Genomic DNA, 20,116 nt, shown 5'->3' with positions numbered 1-20,116 from the left:
GCTCTAGCCTCGCCCCAGACATCTCGGACATAGGAGGTAACTAGCTCTTCGAACGACACTAAATTATAGAACACTCCTGATTATGTCACTAGAAAGATATATATATTAGAATCTACAATTGGAATACTACGGTCGTTCTCAGAGACATTATTTAGTGGTAATTTATCGTGTGTCTGTTTACGAACAAAATATATGATATTTATACAAAATTATTTAATTTAAAAACTATTTTGTTCATAATCAAACTTTATTTTGTAATAGCAACACAGTTCTATGTGTAAGAAAACTATACATGCTTAAATGGTATTTAATATGGCATAAAGCATGCACAAAGCTGTATTTACATACTGTTTGCTAAAATAAATTAAAAAAAAAAGTCAATTATAATATTAGAAATTGAAGAATTAGACGATAGTGGTTCAGTGAATTCTATTTTTAAATTCTGAACAGCTTTTAAACATACAAATTTATTTAAAAAAAAAAACAGGTTGTATTTTAAGAATTTCATCTATAACGGTGTTGCTATTAACAAAATATTTTCTAACACACATAATATATATCATAAATAAATTAGCAGCGGTCTCGAAATCGCTCCCACATTAAGTTCATTAGATTTTAAAGACGTACGTATATAATTTCAATTTGAAAAAGAATAGTCAATTTTGAGAATACAATTCTCCTAGACCCTTATTTAAATTTGGAAAATGTAGGAACGACCATACTCAAACATGCAGCCATCAAGCTACAAATATATTTTCATAATTAAATTTCGAAGAAAAATAATTCAATAATGTATATAATTTTAACGAAATCATTAGTATCACGTGACACACAGAGGGATGGGTAAAGCGATGCCAATGTTTATATTTTCAATCACAGTGATAGGACGCAACTAATTTCTACCTTAAGTAAAATTTTAAAGGACATCAGAGATATCTTTAGCAAAGTGTTTATCGCATACGAATTATCGTCGGGCCCTTCCGTCACGATTGAGAGCGTTCGTTTAAAATTAAAATGTCGTCAAGAAAATTGGATCTCAGATTCGCCGAAACGGCGTCTCCCGGCTACCCCGCTTTAGCACCGAGAGGCCCGCACCGCTCGGGTGGCAGAGGCCCCGCGGCCCATACTGACATGCGGCATGTGCACGAGCACGCCGCCCACGGTGGCGCGGTCGGCCAGCGCCAGCGGCGGCGCGTGCGGCGCGTGCGGCGGCGCGTCGGCGGGCGGCACGTCGCCCGACTTGCTGCGCTCGTCCTCCGACGCGCGCGTGGCCGGCTCCGCCCAGTCGTCGCCGGGCGCCTGCGGGGAGCGGTCGTCAGCGTGTGCGTGCGCGTGCGGGTCGCGGGTCGCGGGTGGCGGCGCCGGCCCACCTCGCGCAGCGCGGGCGCGCGCGGCGCCAGGCGGCGCACGAGGCGCACGGCCAGCTGGTGGCACAGCGCCGCCGCCTCGCAGTACGCGCACGCGCCGCCCGAGCGGCACTCCGCTGCGACGCGACAGAGGACACGTGCTATCTACTGCTTATCGACAAACTGACACAAGTCCCCGACTGAAAGGAGACTTGTCGCTTTTACTAAGCTTAGTATGCCCTTAAAAATATAATTTGCGTTTCTTTATTATTTTACTAAGAGTATTAAATTCGTTAAAAACTCAATTTCGGCATAGTAATGATTTTAAAAACAAATTTTTAACAATTCGGGAGTTCTATAGGTCCCAATCTTAGGTCAACTTATATTCCTCAGGTATACTTATAGTAGTAACATTTCTTCGTATGTAACTAAAACGATTATTTTCACTTACCATGTTCGATGGTATTCATTTGGTTCGACTTCAACATCAGACGTAGGAGCCTCGTCGCTTCACTACTGACGTTCTGGATATTAATGCGAAGGTGCTGTAGCTCCATCTTAAAATTAAACGAAGAAATTCCATGAAGTTTAAAATTATATAACTTAATGGAATTAAAATAGATACCAAAACAAATATACTATTAAAACCGTACAACAAATCAGTTGTTTAAATTTAAGTGTTTTAGGGCGGAATCACTAGGCGTAACTTGCGTGTGACGTCATTTGGTACAATTGACCTCGTCGTCCCACAAATTATTTAATCATAGGTCCTATCCTATTCCTAGTTCGGTGCATCCGTTTGTCGCTATATCATAGAATTTTTTATTTTGTTTTTTCGTCATTTACAAGTAGTGTAAATTTTATTTTACCGTAATGGAAGAGAATTTTTCATAAATTATAATTTGCTTGAATTGATATATTCGTAGTGAGTCTTTTATCATCAACTCTTTCGTATGTTATTGTTGAAATAAATTTTAGTATCACTTTTTTGTCAACTTTTAAATGGTTCTATTTCGTTTCTATTCGCCGGTTCCTCGGTAGAACCCACGGTGACAATTAATACAATTGTATTTTAATGTTGGGATTAAGCAAATCGTTTAGGTAAAGTGATGTCACATGTTAGACTTTACTAAGAAATATTTTTGCAAGTCTTTTTCATTTATAGAAATATTTTATACTTAAAAGGACATTCTTCAATAAGTTTACAAAACATTTTATTTAATTTCAAATTATCAAACAAAAATTTGCTTTCCATGATAAATACATAAAGAAGTTTTAATACCTGTTTCAATATAATATCTAGCATAAGAATGCAGCAGGTAAGATTCTGCGGTTTGGTCTCATCGTCTTTCATTTCGTTCGTCTTTTCTTCGGGCAGTGGTTCGTTGCTCTCGGTTTTTGGTTTATTATCTCCTAAAACAATTATTTTGCAATTAAGTTATTCGGCATTGTCAAAATTTTAAATATTATTAAAATATGCCAGCTTCTAAATCACTGGCTAATGGGATATCCTATGGTAAGTGCTTACCACAGCCCATAGACATCAGCTAAGAAATATTCACATAACATCACAAATCAATTTAATTCCAAAAAAATCCCAAGATTATTTAGAATACAAAGTACTTAGAATATGTAAATCGATTCAAAACTATATTTTTTGTGCATCATACCCGGCGGTTTACAAATCTTCTCAGGCAAGTTTACAACGCAATGACTGAAGAGATCGAATAACGTTGTCAGCGGGATCTTCACCTCCAGAAATGATACTGTCTGAAAATCAATAAACTACATGAATATCTACACATGTTTATTAATTTACTAATACCAAAGGCAATAATAGAAAAAACATAGATTTACATATTACAAGCGATTCGCCGATAGCTCCACTGTATTATTCACTACAAACGGTTGGATTAATATTTCTTTATTTATAATACACTTCCACATGACTTGACATTTAAAAACGCCATTTTTTCACAAATTCATAATGAATACCATAAACTATTTTAGATTTATACCAATTTCACTTCAAGGTCTTTGTTTATTTATCTTTACTCCTCTCGCCATTGGTATAGACTAAACAATAATATATGCTACAGACCTGAAACCATTCTAGCACTGGCAACACCGTGTCCGGTTGCGGTTTGTCCGTCACTTTGAGTGTAGCGAAGTTGTACAAGTTACGTTCGTCCATGCCCACCATGCTACAATCCGGTTCCAGGACCTTAGTCAACGCTATTTTCAGCTCTAGTAATTCCTGTGGAAAGATCAATCAGGTTTGTCAAAACTTCTTACGATTAGTCAACTTTCGAGCCTCGTCATGTTTGTAAATAAAAAAATTAGACATACAGATTCGGGTACGTCAGTGCATATCGCTTCCATCCAAGCGGGCATGATGTAGTCCCATATGGACTGAGTTATTAATCCGTAGGGGATTAAGCAGTACAGCCTGCAATATGAATAAAGAAATACAATAATATCTGTGCTAATGCGAAGACGATATAGAGTAGAGAAACAGTGTTGGAAGAGAGCTCACCTGTTGAGGCCGTCGCGCAGGTGGTGCGCCTTGGAGGCCAGCGTGTCCCAGTGGCCGGCCTGGCGCGTGTGCTGCGGCGGGTGCGGCAGCAGGCACGCCACCAGCACGCCGCGGTGCCGCTCCGCGATGTCGCGCAGCCACGGGCACACGTGCTCCACCTTCAGCTTCTCCACCGTGCTCGCCGTCTCCCCTGCGACAGTCGCACCTCAGTCACACACACACACACACACACACACGCGCGCGCGCACGTACCGCTGTAGGAGTACGACGTCACGTGGAACCAGTGGAAGAGCACCGACAGCAGGCGCCCGAGCACCTCGTCGGGCGTGTCGGGGTTCGGGGTGCACAGGCCGACCATCAGCCATACTCCGTATCTAAAAATCGGACAAGCCGTTAAGATATTCCTTATGTTTTTTCTACCGAATCCAACGGGCCTCTACCCCTCTCACCTTCCGAGCAGCTGTCTGTCTTCGATGGATATCGGGTCCGGGAGGTCGACGTGCAGCGGTGCCTTCATTCGGTCGACGACAACGTCGGGATCCTCCATGTTGTTCGGTTTCGCTTCTTTCAAGAGGCTGGACAATAAAATACACACGCTAAAGCAACATCGGAGCGTTGAAAGCGTCAATATATTACAGGCGCAAGCATTCTACAAACTGTCAGCATTGTGAAAGCAGCAGGTTCGATCCTAACCTGTAGGACCCATTTTTAACGCAAACTTGACTAGAAATAATTACTTAATCACGACTAGCGAAATAATTAATTAATCACGGAATGAAATTTTATTTATTTTAAAGGGTGGCAGCGCAGACGAGGTATATTGACTTAATATTGATGATATGCCACCTTCGCAACTACAACAACAACACAACATGGGACACCCACCTAATAATTGCCTCTACAAGATTAGTCTGCATGTCACTATCCATCTGCCAAGCCGGTGGTAGCCTCGTGTGCACCACGTGGTCACCACCACGGCGACTGTTGTGTCGGTTACCATGGCACTGATGGCAGTATCTGCAAGAATTTTTTTTTAAGATTAGATATAACTTGGTGATAGGAGAATTTCTGGATAAGGAAATAATCCCAACAAGGGAAATGTCGGGTAATCCTGGAATGGACTGAAAATTTAACAATCTTTAGAAATATGTTACTTAATTATTATAAAATGCATGATTCGTTTTAATTAATACTTTTAATAATTTTTAATTATGATTTCACCAATTGATTTTTTATTATAATAATGACATTATTTATTATTTAATTTTGACATTTTTTTAAAATTACTGATGATTTTTTGTTACTTTTAATTTGAATTTGATGAGATGAATCTTGAAGTGTATGTATGTACACTTGTAATTGACATGCATATCAGATATACTATTATTGTTTTATAAATTAATCTTTTCGATGCTTTATATGTATGTTTTAAGTGTGCTATTATAAATAAATAAATAAAAAAATAATAATAATAATTAAGAAAATATTAATATATTATGTAAAAGCATCATTTAGTCCATTATTATTGAATAATATATAATTATTATTAAAGCGTTAAATGAAAACATCTTACTAATATCTGCATATTATATTTTTATTTCTTCTCTGAAATACTCAATTGACCTAATTGACTCTGTGACTAGCCTTGAACTTGAAACTTTTTTTAGAAAAGCGTAAACTGGATCGATGTCGACTTGATTTGGTATTATTATTATTTTTTTACATTGCCGGGAAGGCAATTGACCACCTGATGATAAGTGGTAGTAAACCAAACGCAACGACGTCAGGAAGTGCAGTCGGGAAGAAGGTTCTGCACTAGCCGCCCCCGCCTTGTCGGCCGGTGTTAAGATTAAGCAGAAGTACGAAAAATATTCTACAAAATAAAATATATATACTTTTTTAATTTTACCTGATAGGATGGTTGCCGTTGTAACTCGCACACTCGTTTGAGAAGCAAATCGAGTAAGCGGCCTTATCTGTTGAGCGACAGTTCTGGAAAACATAATATAACATGCAACATACATATATTTATTATGTTAAATGTAGTTAATGACGGGTCCATCATCGAATGGACGAAAGGTATTCTCTCACTAGCGGGACTTAAGGAAATGCTAGCACCTTCGGAGGTAAATGAACATGAACCTAGGTTTGTTTTTCATGACATTCATAAAGAAACGGAACATTCAGTCAGGATGATAGAATAAAATAAGTGTACGAGGGCAAGGTAAGGAGTATAAGAAGGGTAAGGTGAAAGGAGCTGAACAGGAGGACTCACTATAGTTCAACAAAGGGCATTTATTATGTTTGTTATTATGTATACTGGTGGTTGAGAGCTTTGTGCAAGCTCGTCTAGGTAGGTACCACCCATTCATCAGATATTCTACCGCAAAACAGCAGTATTTGGTATTGTTGTGTTCTGGTTTAAAGGGTGACTGAGCCAGTGTAATTACAGGCACAAGTGACATAACATATTAGTTCTCAAGTTTGGTAATGTAAACGATGGTTAACATTTCTTACAATGCCAATGACTATGGGCGTTGGTGACCACTTACCATCAGGTGGCCTATATGCTCGTCCGCCTTCCTATTCTATAAAAAAATGTGTTTCTTTGCAATTCTTTTCGGAAGAATCTATATAATGTTTCAAATCCATTTTATATTTTTCGTATCTTAAAAGTGAACCAAAATTATATTGTTATTGTTGTCAATACTTTAAAATTACAATCTTTTTTTGCCAGACATATAAAAGGCATTTTGACAAAATACCCGTCTACCACATACCTTGTTCTCACAAACCATAGAAACCTGCTGCTGAGGATGTAGGATGTCGTGGAAACGTTGGTTGGGGTGTTCCCTGTAAATAAATATACATACAATATATATATATATTTGAGGAATCAGACGTTATTTACGGCCTCTCTAGACATGTCTAGGCGCCCCCCGCCAATGACATCTGCTGATCATTTGAATTGTCTTAGTTGAGTTGCAAATTAGTTTTTATTAAGAAAGTCGTAATCATAGTGTATAACAGATGTAGTGGGGAGGTGATGCTGCATGCGTGCGCGCGTGTGTGCGTGTGTGCGTGCGTGTGCACCTGTGTATCTCGTTGGCGCACTCGATGCACAGGTAGAGCGGGGGCGGTGTGTCGGAGGCGAAGGTGACGCTGATGCAGTGGTCGTAGCACACCTTGGCCGCCTCGGCCGCGCCCGCGTTGCCGCACAGGTCGCGCTGGCACAGGAACGGCACCAGGTCGTCTGCGCACCACACGCTACAGCTATACGCGCTCTGAAGCGGACTTAGTCGCATGCGTTCGCCAAATATTTATAACTATTCGGTTTTCTTATTAATTATAATTAAAACAATATTCATTATTCATGAATGAGACAATTTTCATATCTTAAGATTTAAAACCATCCAGTGTTGACTACAAACGTTGCGAATACATCATTTCAGTAGGACCATAAGGCCTTACGTTGTTCACTTCTACACATTCATATCACTCTAAAAGTGCATTAAGTGCAGTTATAAATTCGACGAGCCGGTTAGTGTGGTTGGTGGATGCTTGCCTTTCATGTCGAAGGTTGTGGGTTCGATTCCCAACCAGGACAGATATTTGTGTGCATGTACATGTCAATTTGTCCTGAGTTTGGGTGTAATTATCTATATAAATATGTATTTAGAAAAAAAATAGTATATGTAGTATATCAGTTGTCTGGTTTCCATAGCTCTGTACAAGCTTAATTAGGGATCAGATGTGTGTGTGAAAAATGTCCCAGGATTATTATATTATATATTATAATAAATGATAAGTAGTTCATGAACAGAAGTTACTATAAAAACCTTTACAATTCTTAATATTAACGAAGACAGCTGATAGTTTTATTAAAGGACTTTAATGACCGATCCCCGTCAAAAATGAGATAGCGTCTTTCATATTTCTCCATCTTTTTCACACAATCACTTATACACAAGGACTAGAGACCTACACCCAATTAATATGCCGATCAATAATCAAGTGCGAATGAACTCAACAAAAACATTTTGAATAAGGTTTAGATCCTAACGAATATTAATTAGCAATAAATGTAATTGTGTTCTATGCATTATTGCGTGTTTGAAAAGCAAAGCTTACTTTATGAATAAATATTTACTACGATTTACGACTAAATCTCGATCTCATTTATACTGTTTAATATTTAGTAAAAATTTTCCAACTATTAACAATAAATAATTTGTAAATTTAACAAAAGATAACTATGTCAAAAAAATTTTTCTCTCCCGATTCCCACCCGACGCATAGCTGCCCATAATGCGGGCCGCATTTCCACGCTGTAGTAGTATGTACTGTTTAGTAAATAGTAATATCGTATAAATAGTATTTAGTAGTTGTAGAAATTGTAATGATAAACCCTTAACGAAATAAAATTAAAATAAATACATTTCAAAATGAAACAAAAGCTGCAATTCAACTATTTGTAAAACCACGACATGTGCAACTCTGTGAATAAATCGATAAAAATAGTAAATAATGACAAATTATAAATCTATATTATTAAAGCTAAAGTAGCTTGTTTGTCTGTCTGCCTACGTTACGCTTCCACGGCTAAACCACTGTACCGATTTTGATGAAATGTATGAAGCAAGCTTGAAGCATATAGGCTATTTTTTTAATATATACCCGCGCGGGCACAGCCACAGGCGAAATTAGTAAAATACCAACATTAAATTTAAAGACTCCATTGAATACAGAGAGTTACAACCCATATTTTTTTAATATATACCCGCGCGGGCAGAGCCACAGGCGAAAACTAGTAAAATACCAACATTAAATTTAAAGACTCCATTGAATAGAGAGAGTTACAACATTAATAAATGAATGATTAATTTTTCCTAACTAGCCGCAATCTTATCAATACATATTGAAGGAGTTTTTGAAGATCGTCGCTTCGCTTATTTCAGATAATATGAGCTAGTTAGCTGTAAGAGACACAACTTGTTTTGCACGTTAATTAGTTCTGAGCATATTTCCGAACTGTTTTCCGTTTTTTAATTGAAGTATAAAATAATTAATTAAAAAGACTTACCTAACATCTTCACCCTTACTAAAAATTTTAATCAATTTACGAATAAATAAAAATGAAGACTTACTAGAGAACTTGCAAAGCAATCCCTTCCTGTCGAAGAGTTTCGCGTCGAAGGGTGGCCAGTAGTAGAACAGGAGCTTCGCGGCCGACACCCGCGCGCCGCACGTGCCGTACGCGATCACGCACAGCAGGTCCTTCACCACCCACTGCTTCATCGACATCAGGCATTCCAGCAGCTGGCAGTGGTGAGCTGGAATGTTTACACGATGTAATGAGCTGAGATGGATCAATATTAACGTTAGTTCTACTGAGTTTTAGACGGTTACATATAATATGCTCGCATGTAAAGGATAACATCGTGAGGAAACCTGCCACATGCTTCTACAAGTGCAGTGGAACAACGTAATCAGAGCAAGCTTTTGCCCAGAATTGGGACATTTTCGTGTCACTTAATACGGCATAATATTGTATAGTTAGTTAATCAATCATGAAATTTATTTCTGGATTTAAAAGGAATTTCGATGAAACACTTTTTGCATATCAGAGGCTTTTAGCCAGTCTTCATTTACAGTAAGTTCAATATCAATTAAAATATCACCAGGGTTATTAGAATGTTGGAACACCATCATTATAATGGCACCCACAGACTGAGAGGCTTCACTTTCTTCCTCTAATCCCGAGTATCGGCGAGCTGGAAAAATTATGCGTATTATCTCAAAAACAAATCTGACTTAAAAGATACAATCATGAAGGCTTCAATTATTCCTCTAATACAAAATGAATGAACAATTTACTTACTTATGGTGAACGGTAATATATAGTAACATAGTAGGTTCAATATTTCCTGGTGTAATGTCGCGGGGAAGACTGCGACACAGTATGCCACTAGATACGGCAAATTATCAATCATATCATATTCCATGAAAGGTAGCAAACAGCCCAAGCATTGCAGCACAGCTTGACCGAATGCTGAAATTCATAAAAATCGATGTGAATTCAATGGAAAAACACTGTAAATCCATGCTTTCGGGTATTTATTACCTTGTATTCCATATTGTAAGTGGGGAGCAGAATCTACGAGCTGAGAAATTGCATTAAACAACCCCTTGTAATCTAAATTGGGATATAATCCCATTCTCTCCGCATCGCAGTCAGCATCGCGGATCATTTCCAAGGGTGATCTTGGGACATCTTTTAAAACACCTAAAATATGAAGTATATTTACTATCAAACGACTTATTTTAGCATTTGTTTATTTCCTACCTCTTTTTTGGGCACTTATTATATTTTACTTTATATTATATAACTGCATATTTTTATTTAACTTCACCAGTTAGTATCTGTGGTACAAACCAAGTCTTAATTAATTTTAAGCATTTAAAAATTTTGCCACACCTTTAGTAAAGGTTATGTATTCATATTGCTATTTGGAAACTAGATTATTCTAGATATTTGGTATACCACAATTTATTAGTTTTAATATGTGAACCAAATATAAGCTTTTTACATGACTGTCTAAAGAAGCAGTGTATCAATTACACGGGTTCATGTATATGTATTGTACGTTTCTTCATTTTATCATGACTTTTAAATAAATGCCTGAACAGATTGAGTGATACTGGCTGTAAAATTAATTATTTCATACAATTTCAACTGTACTATATAATTAAATTTAAATGCGATTCAATTTTAATTTCATACTGACTCCAAAATTTACTTACTGAGGAGCGTCTGTGAGAAGTACTTGACGGTATTAGCGATATCCGTGCCAGAGGGTAGTGGCTGTATGTTGTGCATCAACCGGAGCTGGCAGTCGTACAGGCTCCGGATCTTCGCAGTGACTGCAAGGTCACTTGTTAATACTTACTACATGACCTTGACTTTGACAGGTAGTTAAAGAGGTGCGTTTCATGGAATAATCTACTTGTGAAATTATGATTATAATCATATAATTATTACTCTATGGTTCATATTAATCTAAAATATCACAGACAATTATTTGGCTTTCCAGGCTTTAATTTTTGCATTTCAAGTCATGACTTTTGCTATGGGCAAACGCGGACTTAAATTCAGCGCCCCTAGGCACTTTGACATTTGAGGCCCTCCATTTCGAGTTGGACTGAGTTATGCTGGACCATAGGCCGGTGCCTTATAGGCATAAATCCGGGGCTGCCTATGTCTATGTGCTGGGGTACATACATGCAAAATCTAATATTTCATCACCACACAAATAAAAAAAGAAGCTTCATCTATTAAATGAAACAAGTAATATTCTAAAGCTTATCATGCAGGCAAAGAAAACCTTAGTAAATTAGTAGAATGACAAGTAAAAAAATAAAATTCTACATAATATGTCCCAATGCAGAGGCCACTTAGGTTGGATACATTTGAAATAGCTAAGAACTTTAAGAGCAGATATCTTTTGTATAATTAGGTTCTTAAATTTCCTTTATACACATTTCATTATATATTCAAAGTATTAAAAATGCCAATATAATATTATAGGACACTAACATATTCATATTTTTATATTAAGGTATGTAAGAAAAAGTAACACTATAATCATTACTTACTTTTTACAATAAATATATTTTGTAAAATTTAGTATGATCGAAATGTATATCTTATTCATTAGCCTTTATTATCTGTATCTAATTAATGGCTATTATTAAAAACTATTCATTTAAATTTTAATCACTATTAAATGGAGTATTTTTTAATTATTATATCCATTGCGGCAAGCTAAATTAAAAGAAAAATTTAAATTCATTTATAGCCATCTGAAGGAAAGGTGAGCTGAAGAAATTAATTAGTATATATTTTTAAATATATAGAAACACTGCTTTTTTATAGCAATATTAGCAATATAGAACTTGTATGTGGAAAAACTATTCACAAAGTGAATATAACAATCTTTTAATTTATAGTATATGAATTTTTCTCATAAATATGCCCAAGAATAGTCTAAGACGGAGATACTTTTAGGCTTAATTGACAGAAGAGCATACCTACTTGATGTGAAAAACTCAATTATTAAGTTATGTAAGTTATTTCCTATGTTATATATATAAATAAATTAATAGCAGCTGCAATTAATTGTAACATTTATTAAAATATATAATATATTGTACAGGAACAAACAAAAATTAATTTACTTTTAAACTTTTTTATTAACAATTTCACAAATATATGGTATAATATATATAAATTGATATTGAAATCAACGGTTACACCAGAATAAAAAAACTTTGATAGTTAACAAGAGCATTAATTAGATAAATTAGGACATATTGGCTAATCATTGTCTAAAATTTATTTTAAGCTAATTATTAAACCACTCATTAACAACAAATTGTTGTAACAAAAACACCAACATTTATTTATTTCCAGTCAACGTTACAACACCAACTCAGGGTCACATCAAGGTCAACATCAAAACATAGAAGAACACGGGATCAACACTGACATACCTTTGGATCTTGCCGTGCAGCAGTTAGACAGCGACACATAAAGGACACACCCATAACAAGTAAAAGCTAGAATTGCCATCTTTATAAACTAAATATAACATGTTTTAGGTATTTCTTTATCTAATGTTATAATTATTATTTATTTAGATTTTTTTAGTAAAAAGTATCTTCTAATAGATAGCAACTCGAAAATAAGCGATAGAAAATTGAGCATCTAAGCTATAGAAATATTTGCGAATATATAACTGGTTTAAATTATGATTCAAAGAACTAGATGGCAAGACTATAGTCACGATAAGGGTGAGAAGATGTCTATAATTCGTCGGGATTAGGCAAAGCAGTGTGATACAGGGCCAGAGAAACTCTGTGCAACAGTTATTATTCAACCGCCCGTGTATACGAGCTCACCTTTCAGATTCAGCGGCTCCAAAACAAGCTGCATATTATCGAACGCCTGCGTGGAGTGCATTAGGGACACACATAAAGCTTTTTCTATAAATAAGGCCGGAGAATCGAGTCACCTCTGAAAAAGAAATGCGTTAATGGACATGCATGCGGCGTATTCGAATATATGAGCTATAAAGCTGACTTTTCATCACTATTTAACTTACAGGCCGCCGCCCGTGTCCCCATGTTTATGAGCTGAATCCTAAAACTGCCCTGCATTTGAATGACACTCGCGAAATGGACGGAAACACGTAATCAATACACAAAATTAGGTACAGATCGGGTTAGGACGCTGTGTCCGTCCAAACGAAAGAGATGAGACCTAAATCTAGATTTTCTCTTCTCTTCAGACTATTGATCGACCTTATTTATTTTGATTCAATCTTAGCGCGCAACTCCTGAAATAGAATGTTGCCATAACAAAAAAATATCTGTCAAATCATATATTGCGTTTTGATTTTGCATTGAAACCACATATACTTGCAAATAACAAGTAAATACAGTATCAAAACAAATATATTAAATTAGTTTATCAGATATTATGTATTTTTTTAAGTATTTTGTTTATTTTTAAAATTAATACGTTTTTAGTAAACGTACTTATTTAAAAAATATTATTAGCTGTTGTATGTTTTAATTATACTGAAAATATTTTTTATTTGGTATTAAATATTTCAGCTATTGTTTTTGCAATATTGATTACACTGAGACTCAGCTGAATCATATAGCTCTTGCAAGACGATTAAGGCAATAGCGAAAATAAAAAAGTTATATCCAACTGTGTCATTTTAAGAAAATCCTAATAATATATCAAGTCAGGTTTTTTTATGTTTTAGGGCCACGTAACCCTAATCGAAGACGAGCGGTAAAATGTATTAGAAAAATAAATGGGAAAATATTTTTCCGATTTATAATTATCATTTATGTTGATTGTAAATTGTAATGATTTTCATATTTTTACAATATATTATATTAAATATATTATATTCAATTTTATATATTATGTACAATATATATATTATATTCAATTTTATCTTTATGTGTACCTTAGTAACTATATAATTTATAAAGACTAAAGCCAACTGTACTGACTAAGCTGTAATTCCCTGGTGGCCACTTGCAGAACTAAAGTATGACAAATAAACACACTTTTGAAGTTTGAGTTAGATACAATATGTGCCGGGTCCGTAGACAGAGAAACAAGAATATAAAATAGAAAAATAGACCAAGGGGCCGTGAAACCCCGATTAAGCAGAGACAGTTTGTCAATGTGTGCGTATAATGTTGCCATAGTAACTCCATTCCCTGTTTTGGGAGATAAATAATTTTCAGGATTTAATTAAAACAAAACAAGCTTATTAAATTTGACTTTTTAATATTTATTATTTTTTAATTAAAATATTTTTTTGTTTTCCAGTTACACTCAAAAAACGTTGCATTTTTGTTTTTGTTTCCGATATCAACAGTACTTTAGCATCTTTATATGATAAGCGTTCTTCATGCGTTATATGTTGAAATCTAAAATACTCAATTAAATTATTAATAAAGAATGGTTGCCACATATATTTCTATGTTAACCTCTTGACTCGAAATGTAATAACATTATAGATTCAAGAAGAATGTTAAATAATGTTGTCATAAAGAAATTATAAATAGGACAAAGAATAAATTAAAATTTCATATTTATCGATAACGAAGCACTTTAGGCTATTATTGGACTCCGTATTTATTTGTTTATATTATCGACGAGTCGATATTTTTGATCGAAAACCGGGACATTTTTATAGCTGACGCTGGCAGCACTTACATGATAAATCACTGGATTAGATTCGTTTTCTAGCATGAAAATAAGCTAAAACGTGAACAAAAAACACAATGACCGCACCAATTGTCAAGTTTGTTTCCCTACTTGAGTAGCGAAACAAACACTAAAACTGGTTACGCGATAAGGGACAAAAGATTTGATAATTCTATCTCTGTCTAAACCATGTGTAACGTAATTTTCGTTCTCTTTCTTTCTATTAGTTTCTCTGTCTACGGCCGAATTTTAGTTTTTTTACTTAATCTATAGCATTTACTGTAACCGTTTCACACTTAGACAAAGACACTAATAGACCCAATGACAATTCCTTTCTCGCTTACAATAGAATGAGAACGAAAATTAATTAAATGACGGAACTTTATGTCGCATTCAAATCCTAAAGATAATAGGATTTTTTCGAGTTTTTATCATTCATAAAAAGTTCATAACCTATAATTATTTATCATGTAAGTGCTGCCAGCTATCGAATAAGTAAAAAACTCGCACTAGCGAATTTTTTCTTCATACTATTTATAAACAATACGTGTTTATGAACAATCGATAAGCTTAATAAATGAATATACGACTATTGAAAAATATTAAAACATTTTTGGGAATAACATACGTGAATTATAAATAATTAACACTAATATGTAATTAACTTAAATACATATTATTTTATTAATCAATACAATAACTGTGACATAGCGGTGAAATAAAAAAAAAAAAAATAGTAACTGAATTAAGCAGCCGTTTTAATCCGCTTTTTAGCTGTTATAGTTATCGTTTTGTTATAATAATGATTATATTGAGGAACAATTGTTATTGTGCTTCCTCTTTTCACTTTAGTTACAGCCTGTTAATGTCCCACTGCTCGGCTAAGGGCTCCTCTCTCTTTTGAGAAGAAGGTTTGGAGCTTATTCCACCACGCTGCTCCAATGCGGGTTCGTAGAATACACATGTGGCAGAATTTCAATAATGATTTTTAAATATCTCAACACAAATTTTCGTAATTTAGGCTTATAATGGTTTAATTTTTGTACAGAATACCCTATGTGCACATCTAATTTATTAATGTTATTTTAACATACGCATACATTGTATTTATTAGTAGCTGACTTAGGTAATAATAAAATTATTAGGTATCAATAGTATTCATGTTAAAAAAAAACAATAACGGCCAGTAGCCATTTTTTTATGTACTCCTTATAGAAATGTATTGTGACGAGTATGTATTTTTGTAGATTTGCGAAAATATAAAATAAATAAAATTCGATTGGCTTATGAAAAATAAATTTATTATCATGATAAATTATATCACAAAACCCTTACGCACTATCTCATTTTCGATCACAGCTCATCGTTTTAAACATAATTTCCTCGACAACATTCAAATGCGAATACAAAAAAAAAATCGTTTACAATTTAAGTTCTTAACCGTTCACAAATCTAAACGTAAATATACAATAACCGTTCCTCATAGTTTATTGACTTGTACCGCTGGCATTGAAATATAAACGGTCTATTATATCATCAACGGTTGTCTATTGCGCCCGACAGGGCTTGTTGTATTACAAGCTGCTGTGCACTTATAAGCTTTTTTAACTCTTTCACCTCCTGTGTCAACTGTCGAACATTTTCCGATGTTTCGTCTAATCTCGCCTGAAGGCTTCCCAAGCCTGAGGAATAACCGTACTCTCGGTAGCCAGAATCATTGTTATTCTCGTATTTTTTGAAGCACGAATATGCCCCTGTAGTCGATCCATTCGATGATATGGTGTGACCGTATTGTTTTCTCATTTTCGCAATGTCGTATGCCGCCATCATTATATCTCTTGGAAGACGTTTTTCACTGGGATTTAACGGTTTCACACTCAAAACAACTCTATACGCTTGTGGCGATACAAGGGCCGAGGAATGTAATATTTTCAGGAGACATTTTGGTAGGTATCCATTAAACAAAGCAAGTTCCATATAGGAAATTAGTTTGGTTTGTCTCACGAGTTTCGAAAGGCCTGCGGTTTTTCTTAATCCCTGTATATCGTGAACTGCAATACCTACGAGCAAATTCATAAGCACAACGGTGACAAACATAAGGAAAAGAACGTATGTTATTTGCGCAGAGAACTCCAACAAGACCGGCGGATCGTTGCCATCTGGCTCATTTAATAACAAATCCAAATTTAGTTCGCCGATCATCATTGTCAAGACTGTTATAAAACCCATAAAAGGATTTGCGAACGATGACGAATCAGGAAATATCACGCAAAAGCTTATTGTGAATCCGATGAGAATACATGAGTAAGCCATCAGTAGCTTCGCAAATTCTTTTTGTACTTTTTGATACATAGCGACGTAGGTTCCAAAAACTGGTAACTGACCAATCATCATCATTAAATTTGTCCATCCCGCGAGAACTGCGAAAGCCCCCACGTGATTTTGCCACGTGTATGTTATATTTGTATAAATATATGATATTAAGAAAACGCTTACAATAACAAACCACTCAATGATGTTTTCTGATTGCATTAAATACTGTTTTACTGTCGAATAACCGGCGATGCCGTAAACTTTCCTGAATATTTCGAAAATTGTTATACCTGCAAGCACCCACCATTGCATTTCTATTACGAATGGATTTTTTCTAAGTAAGTCTCCTAGTATGGATTGTTTTTGACACAGTTCTTGTTCTTGTATTGTCTCTTCCATGTCTTTGCTTCCATTATAGCAATTATGTGCAAGTGCAGTTAATACATACAAAGTTAAACAAAGAACGAATATGAAACTTAGAAATAGCCGGGCGACGTAATATTTACGAATTTTTTCCCATTTAATGTACAGGAAAGCCGAGCAAAGAGGGTGTAGAAGTACTTCCTTCTGGCCTTCGTCAACAAATGTATTAAGATAACTTATTTCGCGTGGATAACAATGCTGGAGTATGCTACGGAAGTCGAGTTCAAGTTCAACCTCTCGGTTACTTGTTTGTGAGTGGTGTAATGTGATAGCACAGTCCAACTTCCTCGTTATCATCGCAAGTGACGCAGGTGTCTTTCTGGCGATTACATTAAGCGCTGAGTTTCCTTTTTTAGAGCGCGTTGTTACATCAGCACCGTGATAAATTAATGTCTCTACACACGCAGAAAGACCGTCAAGTGCAGCTAAGTGTAAGGGCGTGAACCCGTACTCGTCCTTTTGATTGACATTTGCTCCCCAACTTATTAAGGTTTCAATTATGTCACAGGCACTATCAGACTTTCCTATGGCAGCGTGAAGTGGTGTTCTTTTGTCAAAATCCATTGAATTAGGTTCTGCATTTCCTTTTCTAAGCAATGACTCTACGCATTCCAGACACGAGGAGCGTGCGGCAAGATGTAAGGCGGTAAATCCTCTATGATTTTTTAAGCTGGCGTCCGCGCCTTTATTTAGAAGTAAATCAACACATTCAACAAAACCACCGTCAGCTGCTAAATGAAGTGCTGTAGATTCCCGGTCACCCACTCTCGTTCTTACGTTAGGATCGGCTCCAGGCGTCTCTATTAGTATTGCAAGGCACTGAATCATACCAAGATCGGCGGCGAGATGAATTGCATTAGTACCGCCTGGTTCTATTTGATTGACGTCTACTCCATGTGATATAAATAGCTTAAGACAGTCAACAGAATTAGCTCGAACAGCGCAGTGCAGTAAACCTCCTTCACAGTTGATATATTTTACAGCCGCGTGGACAGAGGCACCACGATTAATCAGTAAATTAGCCACTTGTACAGAATTCCCGAACGCAGCACAATGAAGCGGTACAAAGCATCTCGGCATGTAATTAGGATCCGCTCCACAAGACAATAAATAATTGGCGCACTCCGTCGAACCACTAAATGCGGCCGCGTGTAATGGAGACAAACCGAGCGCGTCGAAATATAACGGGTCAGCGCCAGCTTCGACCAGCGGTTGTAAAAAATGGTCATACTTGAGATAGGCGACCCAAAATAAGCACACATTTCTCTCGGCCTCAGATGCTGTTGTGAATGTATTAACGGCGGTGTCTATTGTTATGACGCCGGATTCCAATTCGTCGAGCAGTCGAAGTCGTCCGCCGACTGCTCGCATTTGTTCGTAAGCACTCTGACGTAGTGAATCCGCGCATATGTGCGCAGTTAGGTCCAGTGGGGGTTCCTCGAAGCTATCGTACATATTAGGGGCGCTTTCGGCCGGTGGTGAAGATCCAGCGAGGACATATTCAAGGTGACCCATGGATGGGAAGGCTCTCTCGAGGGATTCCTCATCGAGTGGCGCGGTCTGCGCACGTGCAGGGGAGCTGAGAACACGTGCGACACGCGGCCTTCGGTCCATGTTCTGGGGTTGGGTTCCGGTGGTGTCATCAGGTTCGTCTAAGCGCGGGGCGCGGCGTGAGCGGAACCAGCGCGAAGAGAGGAGGCTACGCGTTGTGGGCATGCGGACGGTCTGCGCGGGACTGACTGCCTGCCTGCTATTGTCCGTCAATTGCTATGATGTGGATGATTCGCGCGCACCTTTGTTATAAAGGACCATATTCACTGTAAATTACTTACTATAGTCTTAAAACATTCGATAGAAATAAAAACAAAATAAGAGTAAATAATATATGTATTATTTAAATTATTATTTACATTCATTCAATAATAAAAAATTGTTTCCGAAAATGACTGATAAATTAATATTATGAAGGTATTGGCTTAGACGTCATATAAATATAATAAATAGCAGAAAATTGAAGTCCTTGTAGATATATTTTTTTTGTATTGATTAATAATGAAATTTTTATCGTGACTATTTGTATTTTCTTCCTTTCGTACCGCTTGCACAGGGTACGCTTATTGATTACTTACACACTGTCATTGCATTAACAATTAGAAGTAAGACATCCCTTGTGCTTGTAATTTACTAATACACTGGCTCACTTTCAGACATTCTAATAAAATTTAAAGTATGAACGCGTTTAATGCTAGCAAAAAATATATCTACTCAATTACCAAAAGGTAACTGACACTCTCATGGGAAGTGTCACTGTGTCAAGAATTTTAATATGAGGTTGACTACATATGCTAAAAGTCCTTGTTCCTAGAATAACAAAAATAATTTGGTATTCCTTATGTATGGTAATAGAACGTACCATATTTTTGGTATCAAATTCGTATCGTTGGAGTATGATATTTTGCGTAGTATTATCGTAGTAATCGTGAAATCCACCAATCCTCCTTAGATAAGCGTTGTGGAATTATAACCTTCTCTTCGAGAGCAGAGGCTGTTACTTTTATCATAAGGTGCTAACTTACATAATGAATTATTTTTATATTTTATTTTAAATTAAAATTTCTTGAATTATTTAGAAATGGAGGTTTGTTCAGAAATTAAACAATTTTATGGAAAAAATAAGAGGAAAATATATAATATATTTTA

General features: G+C 36.1%; 2 protein-coding genes across 2 annotated transcripts in view; both read right to left on the bottom strand.

Moving 5' to 3' along the window:
• Positions 1-13,233, bottom strand: part of LOC126776298 (protein unc-79 homolog) — a 37,866-nt gene extending 24,633 nt beyond the window's left edge. The window contains exons 1-21 of the mRNA XM_050498694.1: positions 13,047-13,233; positions 12,844-12,958; positions 10,687-10,806; positions 10,007-10,168; positions 9,764-9,934; positions 9,564-9,656; positions 9,030-9,215; positions 6,976-7,135; positions 6,663-6,735; positions 5,792-5,874; positions 4,768-4,899; positions 4,332-4,457; positions 4,135-4,256; positions 3,883-4,072; positions 3,696-3,795; positions 3,448-3,603; positions 3,017-3,116; positions 2,629-2,759; positions 1,798-1,903; positions 1,371-1,483; positions 1,132-1,299 (exon numbers count right to left, since the gene is read on the bottom strand). Coding sequence (XP_050354651.1) covers positions 1,132-1,299; positions 1,371-1,483; positions 1,798-1,903; positions 2,629-2,759; positions 3,017-3,116; positions 3,448-3,603; positions 3,696-3,795; positions 3,883-4,072; positions 4,135-4,256; positions 4,332-4,457; positions 4,768-4,899; positions 5,792-5,874; positions 6,663-6,735; positions 6,976-7,135; positions 9,030-9,215; positions 9,564-9,656; positions 9,764-9,934; positions 10,007-10,168; positions 10,687-10,806; positions 12,844-12,904 — 2,553 coding nt within the window. The 5' untranslated portion in view covers positions 12,905-12,958; positions 13,047-13,233. The remainder of the gene's footprint in view (positions 1-1,131; positions 1,300-1,370; positions 1,484-1,797; positions 1,904-2,628; positions 2,760-3,016; positions 3,117-3,447; positions 3,604-3,695; positions 3,796-3,882; positions 4,073-4,134; positions 4,257-4,331; positions 4,458-4,767; positions 4,900-5,791; positions 5,875-6,662; positions 6,736-6,975; positions 7,136-9,029; positions 9,216-9,563; positions 9,657-9,763; positions 9,935-10,006; positions 10,169-10,686; positions 10,807-12,843; positions 12,959-13,046) is intronic.
• Positions 13,234-15,964: 2,731 nt separating this feature from the next.
• On the bottom strand, positions 15,965-19,163 carry LOC126776316 (transient receptor potential channel pyrexia). The gene has a single exon (XM_050498739.1). It carries the CDS (start codon positions 19,130-19,132, stop codon positions 16,217-16,219), a length of 2,916 nt encoding a protein of 971 aa, XP_050354696.1. The 5' UTR covers positions 19,133-19,163; the 3' UTR covers positions 15,965-16,216.
• Between the last annotated feature and the right edge of the window lie 953 nt (positions 19,164-20,116).

This window comes from Nymphalis io, chromosome 20 (genome assembly GCF_905147045.1).
Source record: "Nymphalis io chromosome 20, ilAglIoxx1.1, whole genome shotgun sequence".
Lineage (NCBI taxonomy): Eukaryota > Metazoa > Arthropoda > Insecta > Lepidoptera > Nymphalidae > Nymphalis > Nymphalis io.
The sequence above is the reverse complement of the archived record's forward strand: the minus strand, read 5'-3'. Positions and strand labels throughout refer to the sequence as shown.